Source organism: Dendropsophus ebraccatus, chromosome 3 (genome assembly GCF_027789765.1).
Source record: "Dendropsophus ebraccatus isolate aDenEbr1 chromosome 3, aDenEbr1.pat, whole genome shotgun sequence".
Lineage (NCBI taxonomy): Eukaryota > Metazoa > Chordata > Amphibia > Anura > Hylidae > Dendropsophus > Dendropsophus ebraccatus.
In genome coordinates, this window is record NC_091456.1 from 196,624,824 (window position 1) to 196,641,788 (window position 16,965).

At 46.0% G+C, this 16,965-nt stretch overlaps 1 protein-coding gene across 1 annotated transcript in view; it reads left to right on the plus strand.

Annotated features, from left to right (window-relative positions):
- LOC138786668 (zinc finger protein Xfin-like) overlaps positions 1-16,965 on the plus strand; it is a 57,355-nt gene that overhangs the window by 14,282 nt on the left and 26,108 nt on the right. The window contains exons 6-7 of the mRNA XM_069963645.1: positions 2,068-2,734; positions 16,280-16,408. Coding sequence (XP_069819746.1) covers positions 2,068-2,734; positions 16,280-16,408 — 796 coding nt within the window. The remainder of the gene's footprint in view (positions 1-2,067; positions 2,735-16,279; positions 16,409-16,965) is intronic.

Consider the following 16,965-nt stretch of genomic DNA (forward strand, 5'->3'; position numbering starts at 1 on the left):
TTCTCCTATGTCACTATCCATACCCACCCACCCTTCTCCTATGTCCCTATCCTTACCTACCAACCTTTCTCCTATGTCACTATCCTTACCTACCAAGCCTTCTCCTATGTCACTATCCTTACCTACCAACCTTTCTCCTATGTCACTCTCCTTACCTACCAACCCTTCTCCTATGTCACTATCCTTACCTACCAACCCTTCTCCTATGTCACTATCCTTACCTACCAACCCTTCTCCTGTCACTATCCTTACCTACCAACCCTTCTCCTATATCACTATCCTTACCTACCAACCTTTCTCCTATGTCACTATCCTTACCTACCAACCCTTCTCCTATGTCACTATCCTTACCTACCAACCCTTCTCCTATGTCACTATCCTTACCTACCAACCCTTCTCCTATGTCACTATCCTTACCTACCAACCCTTCTCCTATGTCACTATCCTTACCTACCAACCTTTCTCCTATGTCACTATCCTTACCTACCAAGCCTTCTCCTATGTCACTATCCTTACCCACCAACCCTTCTCCTATGTCACTATCCTTACCTACCGCACCTTCTCCTGTCACTATCCTTACCTACCAACCCTTCTCCTATATCACTATCCTTACCTACCAACCTTTCTCCTATGTCACTATCCTTACCTACCAACCCTTCTCCTATGTCACTATCCTTACCTACCAACCCTTCTCCTATGTCACTATCCTTACCTACCAACCCTTCTCCTGTCACTATCCTTACCTACCAACCCTTCTCCTATGTCACTATCCTTACCTACCAACCTTTCTCCTATGTCACTATCCTTACCTACCAACCCTTCTCCTGTCACTATCCTTACCTACCAACCCTTCTCCTATGTCACTATCCTTACCTTCCAACCTTTCTCCTATGTCACTATCCTTACCTACCAAGCCTTCTCCTATGTCACTATCCTTACCTACCAAACCTTCTCCTATGTCATTATCCTTAGCCACCAACCCTTCTCCTGTGTCACTATCCTTACCCACCAACCCTTCTCCTATGTCACTTTCCTTACCTACCAACCTTTCTCCTATGTCACTATCCTTACCTACCAACCCTTCTCCTATGTCACTATCCTTACCTACCAACCCTTCTCCTATGTCACTATCCTTACCTACCAACCCTTCTCCTATGTCACTATCCTTACCTACCAACCCTTCTCCTATGTCACTATCCTTACCTACCAACCCTTCTCCTATGTCACTATCCTTACCTACCAACCCTTCTCCTATGTCACTATCCTTACCTACCGCACCTTCTCCTATGTCACTATCCTTTCCTGGCAGCATGTCTTGTGGAGCATCTCAGGGTATGTAAACCATGATTGAAGATTTGTGCCAGACATGGGAGACGTGTGAGGTTGTTGAGCTGCCACCAGATTACGCCATTGTTACACACAACCGTGCCTGGTTCTAAGTTAAAGGAGAACTCTAATCAAAATGTACTTTTTAATGTTATTACGTAAGCAAAGTTAGACAAATTCGTAATATATACTAATTATGGGAAATGCACATATTCTGATATATAACATGTAGGGCTATTTTTCCTACTTTAGTAGATCAGAGAGGCTTCAATAAAAAAAATAAAAAGTGACGAATCAATGTATTAACATGAAGTGTCCAGCAGGGGGTGCAGTATATGTAGAAATTACATGGTAATAATAACTGGCCTTTCCTGTCCTTAACTCACAAAATTTAGCTACTGTCGACCCCCCCCCCCCCCCTCCCCCTCCTGACAGGAGCCCTGTAGTGCAAAAATCCCCCCTCAGATCTTTTCCTAGGTAACACAGCAGCCCCATCCTATGTTCCTGACGCTAGCTTGCATCCCCCCCCCCTCCCCAAAAAGAGTCCCCCATGAAAACATCCCCCCCCCCCCGCACCAGCATGTATCAGGTTGTCCTGTGTGCAGTGTGTCCTGGAAGCGGGGTAGACCAGCTGCTGCTGCTGGTGGTGGTCAGGCTGCTGCTGGTGGTCAGGCTGCTGGTGGTGGTCATGCTGGTGGTGGTCATGCTGGTGGTGGTCAGGCTGCTGCTGGTGGTGGTCAGGCTGCTGCTGGTGGTGGTCAGGCTGCTGGTGGTGGTCATGCTGGTGGTGGTCATGCTGCTGGTGGTCATGCTGCTGCTGCTGGTGGTCATGCTGCTGCTGGTGGTCATGCTGCTGCTGGTGGTCATGCTGCTGGTGGTCATGCTGCTGCTGGTGGTCAGGCTGCTGGTGGTCAGGCTGCTGCTGGTGGTCAGGCTGCTGCTGGTGGTCAGGCTGCTGCTGGTGGTCAGGCTGCTGGTGGTCAGGCTGCTGCTGGTGGTCAGGCTGCTGCTGGTGGTCAGGCTGCTGCTGGTGGTCATGCTGCTGGTGGTCATGCTGCTGGTGGTCATGCTGCTGGTGGTCATGCTGCTGGTGGTCAGGCTGCTGGTGGTCAGGCTGCTGCTGGTGGTCAGGCTGCTGGTGGTCAGGCTGCTGCTGGTGGTCATGCTGCTGGTGGTCATGCTGCTGGTGGTCATGCTGCTGGTGGTCAGGCTGCTGGTGGTCAGGCTGCTGCTGGTGGTCATGCTGCTGGTGGTCAGGCTGCTGCTGGTGGTCATGCTGCTGGTGGTCATGCTGCTGGTGGTCATGCTGCTGGTGGTCAGGCTGCTGGTGGTCAGGCTGCTGGTGGTCAGGCTGCTGCTGCTGCTGGTGGTGGTCAGGCTGCTGCTGGTGGTGGTCATGCTGGTGGTGGTCATGCTGCTGGTGGTGGTCAGGCTGCTGGTGGTCAGGCTGCTGCTGCTGCTGGTGGTCAGGCTGCTGCTGGTGGTCAAGCTGCTGCTGGTGGTCATGCTGCTGGTGGTCAGGCTGCTGCTGCTGGTGGTCATGCTGCTGCTGGTGGTCAGGCTGCTGGTGGTGGTCAGGCTGCTGCTGGTGGCTCCTCCGCTGGTTATCTTTGCTCGGCACAGGCTGACAATGAGACTATGCTCGGAGCTTTGTTTAAAAAACGCCACATGAAGGATGACCCACCCCTCTGCACATTGGCTTAACACAAGGGGCTGCTCCGGGACCTCGGGACCACTTGTTCTAGATCACCTTCTTCCTCCACCCCACGGCCTCCTCCAGTCTGTGGCCGTGATGCAGCTTCATCCCCCTCTGAACCGCTGTGTACCAAGGTCTCACCAGTGACCAACATGGAGTCAGTGACCTTGTTGCTAACCCCCCCCCCCACCTTATTCCTCTGGTAAGTACTGCTACTTAGTTGAAAAAACAGCACCACCCCTGTCCTCAGGTAAATTGTGGTATTATAATTCATCACCACTTAAAAAACCTCAGACAAGCTGCCATGTTTTTCTAACCCTGGACAAGCAGCAGCTCCCTGGTCTGTTATAGAAATCCACCATCTTATCCACACATAGAGCTGTACTGTGTACACATAGGGCTCAGCTACATGTACATTACACACATACAGCTCAGCTACATGTACATTACACACATACAGCTCAGCTACATGTACATTACACACATACAGCTCAGCTACATGTACATTACATATATACAGCTCAGCTACATGTACATTACACACATACAGCTCAGCTACATGTACATTACACACATACAGCTCAGCTACATGTACATTACACATACAGCTCAGCTACATGTACATTACACATATATACAGCTCAGCTATATGTACATTACACACATATACAGCTCAGCTACATGTACATTACACACATACAGCTCAGCTACATGTACATTACACACATATACAGCTCAGCTACATGTACATTACACACATACAGCTCAGCTACATGTACATTACACACATATACAGCTCAGCTACATGTACATTACACACATACAGCTCAGCTACATGTACATTACACACATATACAGCTCAGCTACATGTACATTACACACATACAGCTCAGCTACATGTACATTACACATATACAGCTCAGCTACATGTACATTACACACATACAGCTCAGCTACATGTACATTACACACATATACAGCTCAGCTACATGTACATTACACATATACAGCTCAGCTACATGTACATTACACACATACAGCTCAGCTACATGTACATTACACACATACAGCTCAGCTACATGTACATTACACATATACAGCTCAGCTACATGTACATTACACACATACAGCTCAGCTACATGTACATTACACATATATACAGCTCAGCTACATGTACATTACACACATATACAGCTCAGCTACATGTACATTACACATATACAGCTCAGCTACATGTACATTACACATATATACAGCTCAGCTACATGTACATTACACATATACAGCTCAGCTACATGTACATTACACACATATACAGCTCAGCTACATGTACATTACACACACACACAGCTCCGCTACATGTACATTACACACATATACAGCTCAGCTACATGTACATTACACACATATACAGCTCAGCTACATGTACATTACACACATACAGCTCAGCTACATGTACATTACACACATATACAGCTCAGCTACATGTACATTACACACATATACAGCTCAGCTACATGTACATTACACACATATACAGCTCAGCTACATGTACATTACACATATATACAGCTCAGCTACATGTACATTACACACATACAGCTCAGCTACATGTACATTACACACATACAGCTCAGCTACATGTACATTACACACATACAGCTCATCTACATGTACATTACACACATACAGCTCAGCTACATGTACATTACACATATACAGCTCAGCTACATGTACATTACACACATACAGCTCAGCTACATGTACATTACACATATACAGCTCAGCCAGGGGTGTAGGTAGTGTCTCCTGGGCCCTGGTGCGAGAGGTCAACTTGGGCCCCCCCCCCTTTTACGACCAAGTGATGCTACTGGTAGGTGTATGTGTGTATGTAAATATATATATATACACACACTCCAAGACAGATATTACCAATAACACCAGCATATAGGAAGTGAAAATATTATCACCATATATATTACCGCCATACTGTTACTGTATACTGAGACCAATATTGCCAATAATACAAGTATACAAGGGACAAATATTAACGCCACACCACAACCACAACCATCACCACCATATTGTTACTGACCAAAACCAGTATACTGAGACCAATAAAACACAGTACCAGATAACAAGTAACAAATAATACCACAACATACTGACTAACACCGCCACATACCGACTAACACCGCCTCATACTGACTAACACCACCGCTGCTACTGAATAAGATCCACTGTACACAGATCACTATCACCTCATCCAGTCATATAGAGGTGGCCCCAGCTCTACACAGGCTCTATACACCATATACATTACAGTGCAGTTACATCAGGTGACTCACAGGAGACGTCTTTTCTGATCTGAGTTCTTTCCTTTTCATCTTCTCCTCCATCCGTCCTGGGCCATTATGAGAACTTCTCCGAGCCACGAATCCACAGAATCTGCCAGACAGACATATTAGTCTCCTCACCATCCTCATCTCTCTACACACTGCACATCTGTACTGTCCCCTTTACACCCTCATTTAGTGGGTATAGTATATATAGATGGCCCCCACTGCATGTTGCACCCCCCTTCCCTTATAGATGACCCCCTCTACCCCCATTATAGATGCCCCCCTCCCCTTATAGATGCCCCCCTCTCCCCCATTATAGATGCCCCCCTCTCCCCCCCTTGAAGATGCCCCCTCTTCTCCCCCATTATAGATGCCCCCTCTTCTCTTCCCCCCTTATAGATGCCCCCCTCTCCCCCATTATAGATGCCCCCCTCTCCCCCCATTAGGGGGGCATCTATAATGGGGGGGAAAGAACAGGGGGGCATCTATAATAGGGGGAGAGGGGGGCATCTATAATGGGGGAGAGGGGGGGGCATCTATAATGGGGGGAGAGGGGGGGCATCTATAAGGGAGGAAAGAGAACAGGGGGGCATCTATAATGGGGGGAGAGGGGGGGGCATCTATAATGGGGGGAGAGGGGGGGCATCTATAATGGGGGGAAGAGAACAGGGGGGCATCTATAATGGGGGGGAAAGAACAGGGGGGCATCTATGTTCTCTTTCCTCCCTTATAGATGCCCCCCCTCTCCCCCCATTATAGATGCCCCCCCCCTCTCCCCCCATTATAGATGCCCCCCTGTTCTCTTTCCCCCATTATAGATGCCCCCCTGTTCTCTTTCCCCCATTATAGATGCCCCCCTGTTCTCTCCCCCCCATTATAGATGCCCCCCCTCTCCCCCCATTATAGATGCCCCCCTGTTCTCTTTCCCCCATTATAGATGCCCCCCTCTCCCCCATTATAGATGCCCCCCTGTTCTCTTTCCCCCATTATAGATGCCCCCCCTTCTCTTCCCCCCATTATAGATGCCCCCCTCTCCCCCCCATTATAGATGCCCCCCTCTCCCCCCATTATAGATGCCCCCGTTCTCTTTCCCCCCTATAGATGCCCCCCTCTCCCCCATTATAGATGCCCCCCTCTCCCCCATTATAGATGACCCCCTCTCCCCCATTATAGATGCCCCCCTCTCCCCCCCATTATAGATGCCCCCCTCTCCCCCCATTATAGATGCCCCCGTTCTCTTTCCCCCCTATAGATGCCCCCCTCTCCCCATTATAGATGCCCCCTCTCCCCCATTATAGATGCCCCCCTCTCCCCCCCATTATAGATGCCCCCCTCTCCCCCCCATTATAGATGCCCCCCTCTCCCCCCATTATAGATGCCCCCCTCTCCCCCATTATAGATGCCCCCTCTCCCCCATTATAGATGACCCCCTCTCCCCCCCCCTATAGATGCCCCCCTCTCCCCCATTATAGATGCCCCCTCTCCCCCATTATAGATGCCCCCCTCTCCCCCATTATAGATGCCCCCCTCTCCCCCATTATAGATGCCCCCCTCTCCCCCCTATAGATGCCCCCCTCTCCCCCATTATAGATGCCCCCTCTCCCCCATTATAGATGCCCCCCTCTCCCCCATTATAGATGCCCCCCTGTTCTCTTTCCCCCATTATAGATGCCCCCCTTCTCTTCCCCCCATTATAAATGCCCCCCCCCCCTTTCCTCTATGCTAAGCAGTATTAAAAAAAAAAAAACACACAAACTCACCTGACAACCCGCTCCCCCGGCGATCCTCTTCTTCTTCAGGCTCGTCCGGGCCCCCAGCTGATGCGCGGCTGCCGGGGGTGTCCCATCCTATCCCCGGCAGCGCGGCGCATCAGTGAGCTCCCTGTACGCCGGGGATGGGACTTCTGACACAGGAAGCGTCTCTGACGTGCGCTTCCTGTGCCGGAAGTCAGGGCCCCAGGCAGCTCACTGATGCGCCGCGCTGCCGGGGATAGGACGGGACACCCCCGGCAGCCGCGCATCAGCTGGGGGCCCGGACGAGCACGCTCTTGTGACCGCAAGCAAATCAATGCTTGCGGTCACAAGAGTAATTTAAGGGGTGAGCAGTGCAGTGGCAAGGGGGGGCCCTCGCGGGCAGTGGCGACCGCTGCGACCCTGGTAGCTACGCCACTGAGCTCAGCTACATGTACATTACACATATATACAGCTCAGCTACATGTACATTACACACATACAGCTCAGCTACATGTACATTACACACATACAGCTCAGCTACATGTACATTACATATACAGCTCAGCTACATGTACATTACACACATATATACAGCTCAGCTACATGTACATTACACACATACAGCTCAGCTACATGTACATTACACACATATACAGCTCAGCTACATGTACATTACACATATACAGCTCAGCTACATGTACATTACACACATATACAGCTCAGCTACATGTACATTACATATACAGCTCAGCTACATGTACATTACACATATACAGCTCAGCTACATGTACATTACACACATACAGCTCAGCTACATGTACATTACACACATATATACAGCTCAGCTACATGTACATTACACACATACAGCTCAGCTACATGTACATTACACACATACAGCTCAGCTACATGTACATTACACATATACAGCTCAGCTACATGTACATTACACACATATACAGCTCAGCTACATGTACATTACACACATATACAGCTCAGCTACATGTACATTACACACATACAGCTCAGCTACATGTACATTACACATATACAGCTCAGCTACATGTACATTACACATATACAGCTCAGCTACATGTACAGTACACATATATACAGCTCAGCTACATGTACATTACACATATACAGCTGAGCTACATGTACATTACACACATACAGCTGAGCTACATGTACATTACACATATACAGCTCAGCTACATGTACATTACACACATATACAGCTCAGCTACATGTACATTACACATATACAGCTCAGCTACATGTACATTACACATATACAGCTCAGCTACATGTACATTACACACACATACAGCTCAGCTACATGTACATTACACACATATACAGCTCAGCTACATGTACATTACACACATACAGCTCAGCTACATGTACATTACACACATATACAGCTCAGCTACATGTACATTACACATATATAGCTCAGCTACATGTACATTACACATATACAGCTCATCTACATGTACATTACACATATACAGCTCAGCTACATGTACATTACACATATACAGCTCAGCTACATGTACATTACACATATACAGCTCAGCTACATGTACATTACACACATATACAGCTCAGCTACATGTACATTACACATATACAGCTCAGCTACATGTACATTACACATATACAGCTCAGCTACATGTACATTACACACATATACAGCTCATCTACATGTACATTACACACATACAGCTCAGCTACATGTACATTACACACATATACAGCTCAGCTACATGTACATTACACATATATAGCTCAGCTACATGTACATTACACATATACAGCTCATCTACATGTACATTACACATATACAGCTCAGCTACATGTACATTACACATATACAGCTCAGCTACATGTACATTACACACATATACAGCTCAGCTACATGTACATTACACATATATACAGCTCAGCTACATGTACATTACACACATATACAGCTCATCTACATGTACATTACACACATACAGCTCAGCTACATGTACATTACACACATATACAGCTCAGCTACATGTACATTACACATATACAGCTCAGCTACATGTACATTACACATATACAGCTCAGCTACATGTACATTACACACATACAGCTCATCTACATGTACATTACACATATATACAGCTCAGCTACATGTACATTACACATATACAGCTCAGCTACATGTACATTACACATATATACAGCTCAGCTACATGTACATTACACATATATACAGCTCAGCTACATGTATATTACACACATACAGCTCAGCTACATGTACATTACACACATACAGCTCAGCTACATGTACATTACACACATACAGCTCAGCTACATGTACATTACACACATACAGCTCAGCTACATGTACATTACACACATACAGCTCAGCTACATGTACATTACACACATACAGCTCAGCTACATGTACATTACACACATACAGCTCAGCTACATGTACATTACACACATACAGCTCAGCTACATGTACATTACACATATACAGCTCAGCTACATGTACATTACACACATATACAGCTCAGCTACATGTACATTACACACATACAGCTCAGCTACATGTACATTACACACATATACAGCTCAGCTACATGTACATTACATATATATACAGCTCAGCTACATGTACATTACACATATATACAGCTCAGCTACATGTACATTACACACATACAGCTCAGCTACATGTACATTACACACATACAGCTCAGCTACATGTACATTACACACATACAGCTCAGCTACATGTACATTACACATATACAGCTCAGCTACATGTACATTACACACATACAGCTCAGCTACATGTACATTACACATATACAGCTCAGCTACATGTACATTACACATATACAGCTCAGCTACATGTACATTACACATATACAGCTCAGCTACATGTACATTACACACATATACAGCTCAGCTACATGTACATTACACATATATACAGCTCAGCTACATGTACATTACACACATATACAGCTCAGCTACATGTACATTACACACATACAGCTCAGCTACATGTACATTACACACATACAGCTCATCTACATGTACATTACACACATATACAGCTCAGCTACATGTACATTACACATATACAGCTCAGCTACATGTACATTACACATATACAGCTCAGCTACATGTACATTACACACATATACAGCTCAGCTACATGTACATTACACACATATATAGCTCAGCTACATGTACATTACACACATACAGCTCAGCTACATGTACATTACACATATACAGCTCAGCTACATGTACATTACACACATACAGCTCAGCTACATGTACATTACACACATACAGCTCAGCTACATGTACATTACACATATACAGCTCAGCTACATGTACATTACACACATACAGCTCAGCTACATGTACATTACATATATACAGCTCAGCTACATGTACATTACACATACAGCTCAGCTACATGTACATTACACATACAGCTCAGCTACATGTACATTACATATATACAGCTCAGCTACATGTACATTACACATACAGCTCAGCTACATGTACATTACATATATACAGCTCAGCTACATGTACATTACACATACAGCTCAGCTACATGTACATTACACACATACAGCTCAGCTACATGTACATTACACATATATACAGCTCAGCTACATGTACATTACACATATACAGCTCAGCTACATGTACATTACACATATACAGCTCAGCTACATGTACATTACACATATATACAGCTCAGCTACATGTACATTACACACATATACAGCTCAGCTACATGTACATTACATATATACAGCTCAGCTACATGTACATTACATATATATACAGCTCAGCTACATGTACATTACACACATATACAGCTCAGCTACATGTACATTACACATATACAGCTCAGCTACATGTACATTACACACATACAGCTCAGCTACATGTACATTACACATACAGCTCAGCTACATGTACATTACACACATATACAGCTCAGCTACATGTACATTACACACATATACAGCTCAGCTACATGTACATTACACATATACAGCTCAGCTACATGTACATTACACACACATATACAGCTCAGCTACATGTACATTACACACATACAGCTCAGCTACATGTACATTACACACATACAGCTCAGCTACATGTACATTACACACATACAGCTCAGCTACATGTACATTACACACATACAGCTCAGCTACATGTACATTACACACATACAGCTCAGCTACATGTACATTACACGCATACAGCTCAGCTACATGTACATTACACATATATACAGCTCAGCTACATGTACATTACACACATATACAGCTCAGCTACATGTACATTACACACATACAGCTCAGCTACATGTACATTACACACACATACAGCCCAGCTACATATACATTACACATATACAGCTCAGCTACATGTACATTACACACAGGGCTCTGCTGCAGGCATATATAACACACACACAGCTCTGCTCCACACACATCACACACACAGCTCTGCTGCATACACATCACTTCAGCTCATCCAGCACAGCAGAGTCCTGCATACACTGAGCAGCAGCCCCTGATCATGTGACTCCTCCTCCTCCATGTGACTGATCACATGACTGTGACATCATGGCAGGTCCTGGAAGCACAGGGGAAGCACACGGCTCCTGTACAGCTCTGCAGCTGGAGGTACAGTATATATATATATGGAGGTCGGTATCCGGGTCGGGGATGATACTAGGAAGCACAGACTGTTAGTAGTTAATGACATCATGTCTCTGCTCATGTGACTGTATGATGTCACTGCCTCCCTCTTCCCTCTATTACCTCACAGTATACATGTATTACCTCTTTCCCAGCATATGACGTATATAGGATAGTAAGTCCCGTCTCCTCCCATGCCGTCTCCATAGAAACTATATAGTTGTGAACACTCGGACCGATCAAAACCCTTCATGTGTCTCTGATGTGTCAGACGTTTTTTTTATAATGATGGTGACGCTTTACGGCCAAGTTCTTTTGAAAATGACAATGCCCTGATGGGACGGCGCCATCTAGTGTCCGCACTGCCAGGTTTTGGTGGGCCCTTGGTCAACAGAGCCTCAGCGGGCCCCTTTGTATAGCAAATCATGTGGCATCACATGAGGGTCTCTATATCTCCATTCTGTGTAGGTATACAGCAGTGTATTATATACAGTGGAGTACAGTGACCTCATTGTCATGTTCAAGAAACCAGTCTGAGATGATTCTAGCTTTATGACATGGCGCATTATCCTGCTGAAAGTAGCCATCAGATGTTGGGTCCATTGTGGTCATAAAGGGATGGACATGGTCAGCAACAATACTCAGGTAGGCTGTGGCGTTGTAACCATGCTCAATTGGTACCAAGGGGCCCAAAGAATGCCAAGAAAATATTCCCCACACCATGACACCACCACCACCAGCCTGAACCGTTGATACAAGGCAGGATGGATCCATGGTTTCATGTTGTTGACGCCAAATTCTGACCCTACCATCCGAATGTCGCAGCAGAAATCGAGACTCATCAGACCAGGCAACGTTTTTCCAATCTTCTACTGTCCAATTTCGATGAGCTCGTGCAAATTGTAGCCTCAGTTTCCTGTTCTTAGCTGAGCGGAGTGGCCCCCGGTGTGGTCTTCTGCTGCTGTAGCCCATACTGTGTACTGTGCGTTCAGAGATGCTCTTCTGCCTACCTTGGTTGTAACGGTTGGCTATTTAAGTCACTGTTGCCTTTCTATCAGCTGGAACCAGTCTGCCCATTCTCCTCTGACCTCAACAAGGCATTTCCGCCCACAGAACTGCCGCTCACTGGATGGTTTTTCTTTTTCGGACCATTCTCTGTAAACCCTAGAGATGGTTGTGCGTGAAAATCCCAGTAGATCAGCAGTTTCTGAAATACTCAGACCAGCCCTTCTGGCACCAACAACCATGCCACGTTCAAAGGCCTCAAATCACCTTTCTTCCCCATACTGATGCTCGGTTTGAACTGCAGGAGATTGTCTTGACCATGTCTACATGCCTAAATGCACTGAGTTGCCGCCATGTGATTGGCTGATTAGAAATTAAGTGGTAACGTGCAGTTGGACAGGTGTACCTAATAAAGTGGCCGGTGAGTGTATATAATACACTGCTGTATACCTACACAGAATGGAGATATATATATATATATATATATATATATATACACACTCGTACAGGAAGATAAGTATATAATACACTGCTGTATACCTACACAGAATGGAGATATATATATATATATATATATATATATATATATATATATATATATATATACACTCATACAGGAAGATAATAAGTATATAATACACTGCTGTATACCTACACAGAATGGAGATATATACACACTCATACAGGAGGATAATGAGTATATAATACATTGCTGTATACCTACACAGAATGGAGAGATATATACACACTCATACAGGAGGATAATAAGTATATAATACACTGCTGTATACCTACACAGAATGGAGAGATATATACATACTCATACAGGGGGATAATAAGTATATAATACACTGCTGTATACCTACACAGAATGGGGAGATATATACACACACTCATACAGGAGGATAATAAGTATTTACCTCTCCATTCTGTGTAGGTATACAACAGTGTATTATACACTTATTATAATACACTGCTGATCACCTACACTAAATAGAGGGATAGATATGCGAACACATTGATTTTATTATAGTGCTTGAACCTCCTTCTTCCTCCTCCTTCTTCTTCCTCCTTCTTCTTCTTCCTCCCTACTACTCCTCCGTTCAGAAGCCCTCGGCGGTGTGTGGTGTGCTATCTATTTTTCGTTTCGATCGGATTTGTCGTTTTTAAGAAATTTACGTTTAAAGACCCCGAATTTCCCATAGAAAATAATGGCCCATTGCAAATAATATCCACACTCTAACCGCTAACAGCCAATCACAGCACATATGCAAATAGCTGAGATATAGCAGCCAATAGCAACTCTAAGGTCTCGTCAGGCAATGTATCACAACATCCACAGTCACATGTCCACTATTGGCCAATAGAAGATGTAATATATGGAAGGTCCTTAACCATTTTGTCTCCCTGACATGAGTAAGATTGTCATGGTAACCGAGCAATGATCTTTACCATTATAAGTACCCAAGTTGCTCTTAAAGGGACGGGAGCTATGACACTCTTAAAGTGACCCACGTCGTTCTTAAAGGGACCCAAGTCGCTCTTAAAGGGGTGGGACCCAAGTCGCTCTTAAAGGGAAGGGACCCAAGTCGCTCTTAAAGGGAAGGGACCCAAGTCGCTCTTAAATGGTCCCATGTAGCTCTTAAAGGGATCCAAGTCGCTCTGAAAGGGACGGGACGCATGTTGCTCTTAAAGGAACCCAAGTCACTCCAAAAGGCATGGGACCCATGTCGCTCTAAAAGAGATCCATGTCGCTAGAGCGACCTGGGTCCCTTTTAAGAGCGACCTGGGTCCCTTTAAGAGCGAAATATGTCCCTTTAAGAGCGAAATATGTCCCTTCAAGAGTGAAATATGTCCCTTTAAGAGCGATCTAGGTCCCTTTAGGAGCGATCTAGGTCCCTTTAGGAGCGACCTGGGTCCCTTTAAAAGCAAAATATGTCCCTTTATGAGCAAATTGGGACCCTTTAAGAGCGACCTGGGACCCTTTAAGAGCGAAATATGTCCCTTTAAGAGCAAAATTTGTCCCTTTAAGAGCCACCTGGGTCCCTTTAAGAGCGACCTGGGTCCCTTTAAGAGCGACCTGGGTCCCTTTAAGAGCGACCTGGGTCCCTTTACGAGCGCTCCTAAAGGGACCCATGTTGCTCTTAAAGGGACGGGAGCCAAGTTGCTCTTAAAGGGATCCGACCCAAGTCGCTCTTAAAGAGACAGCACCCAGGATTAAAGTTTCTCTTAAAAGGAAGTCACTGGTAAAGGGGAGCTCTGGAAGTCACTGGTAAAGGAGCGCTCTGGAAGTCACTGGTAAAGGGACGCTCTTTTCAAGCACTATGTATTTCCCTGGAAATGCAAATCTAGTTGCCTATTGTGACTCCACCATGGAAGTGGAAAGTCTGCAATAAATCCACTGCAGCAGATATGCCACAGGTGACACTAAAACATACCTCCCTACTCCACACACATAGACAGACAGACACACACACCTGCATACAGACTTAAACACATATGCATCTATACACAGTCACACCATACACTCACCCCTGCAGTCCTGTCACATCTTCTCCCTCTGCCCTGGGCCGCTGTGGAGGTCAGGAGACACAGGAATACAGCAGGAGGAGGGGGCAGGGAAGCACAGGCAGCTGGGCCCTGACCTGCTGTTTGGCCTCTACAGGCTGCCGTGCAGTGAGCCCCGCCCCCCTCTCCTCTGGTCCGACGCTGAGAGAGAAAGGCCTCCCTCATCCCTGTGCCCGGGTCATCCCCCCTCCACCCACAGCCTCCTGCAATGATGTGTGCGCACACAGTGACAGTGTGTCAGGCATTGTCAGTGTGTGTGCGCAGGGAGAGGGGAGGGAGAGAGATGGTGTGGGCAAGTGCCGGGGAGCCCCTTGAGGCACTGTGGGCCCCGGCACTTGCCCGAGTATGCCGGGTGCTGACTCCGGCCCTGCGCACTGTGCTATGTCCACCAACAAGAGGAAGCGGCTGTGTGTGAGGATGATAAAACACCTGCACAGTGTACAACTAACTAGAGACAGGCGAGAAATCCAGTGAAGGGGTAACATGACAGCCCGGAGGGATATAGCACGGCCTAGGCTGCTGTATACCCTCTGTACCCAGGTTTGACATTAGATGGTATATTGTGGCCTGGAGGGGTATAGCTTGGGGTGTACTCTGGCCTGGGCCAAACTATAGCTGGGTTTAATCCTGAAGGCGGTTACTTAGGCTGCTACACCGGGTCACATAGGGATAAAGTTGTAGGACATAGAGCGAGGACAGTGACCTCCGAAACTCTCACCATCACACATCACCAATCCAGGAATAACACTATCATGGTCCCCAATATTCTCCATTTACCTCAATACAACAGCAACATATACTGTATACCGACATCTCCGCTGTGTCTCCTGCTGTAACTGGAATATTTATATAGGATTTTGTGTCTTTCCTCTTCAGGTTTCTACAATACAGGATCCTCCATTAATGTCCATGACCGACCAATTCATAATGAAGAGAGACAAGAACAAGATGGCCGAGAGGATAATAACCCTCACGCTAGAGATACTATTCCGGCTTACTGGGGAGGTGAGGGATTCTGGGAGTGATGTCATCATGACCTCATTCTTATCTATGGAATAACAGATGGATAGGACTGGAGAGGTGAGGGATTCTGGGAGTGATGTCATCATGACATCATTCTTATCTATGGAATAACAGATGGATAGGACTGGAGAGGTGAGGGATTCTGGGAGTGATGTCATCATGACATCATTCTTATCTATGGAATAACAGATGGATAGGACTGGGGAGGTGAGGGATTCTGGGAGTGGTGTCATCATGACATCATTCTTATCTATGGAATAACAGATGGATAGGACTGGAGAGGTGAGGGATTCTGGGAGTGATGTCATCATGACATCATTCTTATCTATGGAATAACAGATGGATAGGACTGGAGAGGTGAGGGATTCTGGGAATGGATGGAGTGATAGTAATGTGTCTCTCCATACACAGGATTACACAGTAGTGAAGAAGTCCTCTAGTGGGCGCTGTGGGGCCCCTGGGTGTGAAGGATGGGGAAGAACCCTGAGCCCAATCCCGGGGCCCCTGATACATGAGGAAATGGAGGAAGAGAAGATCCT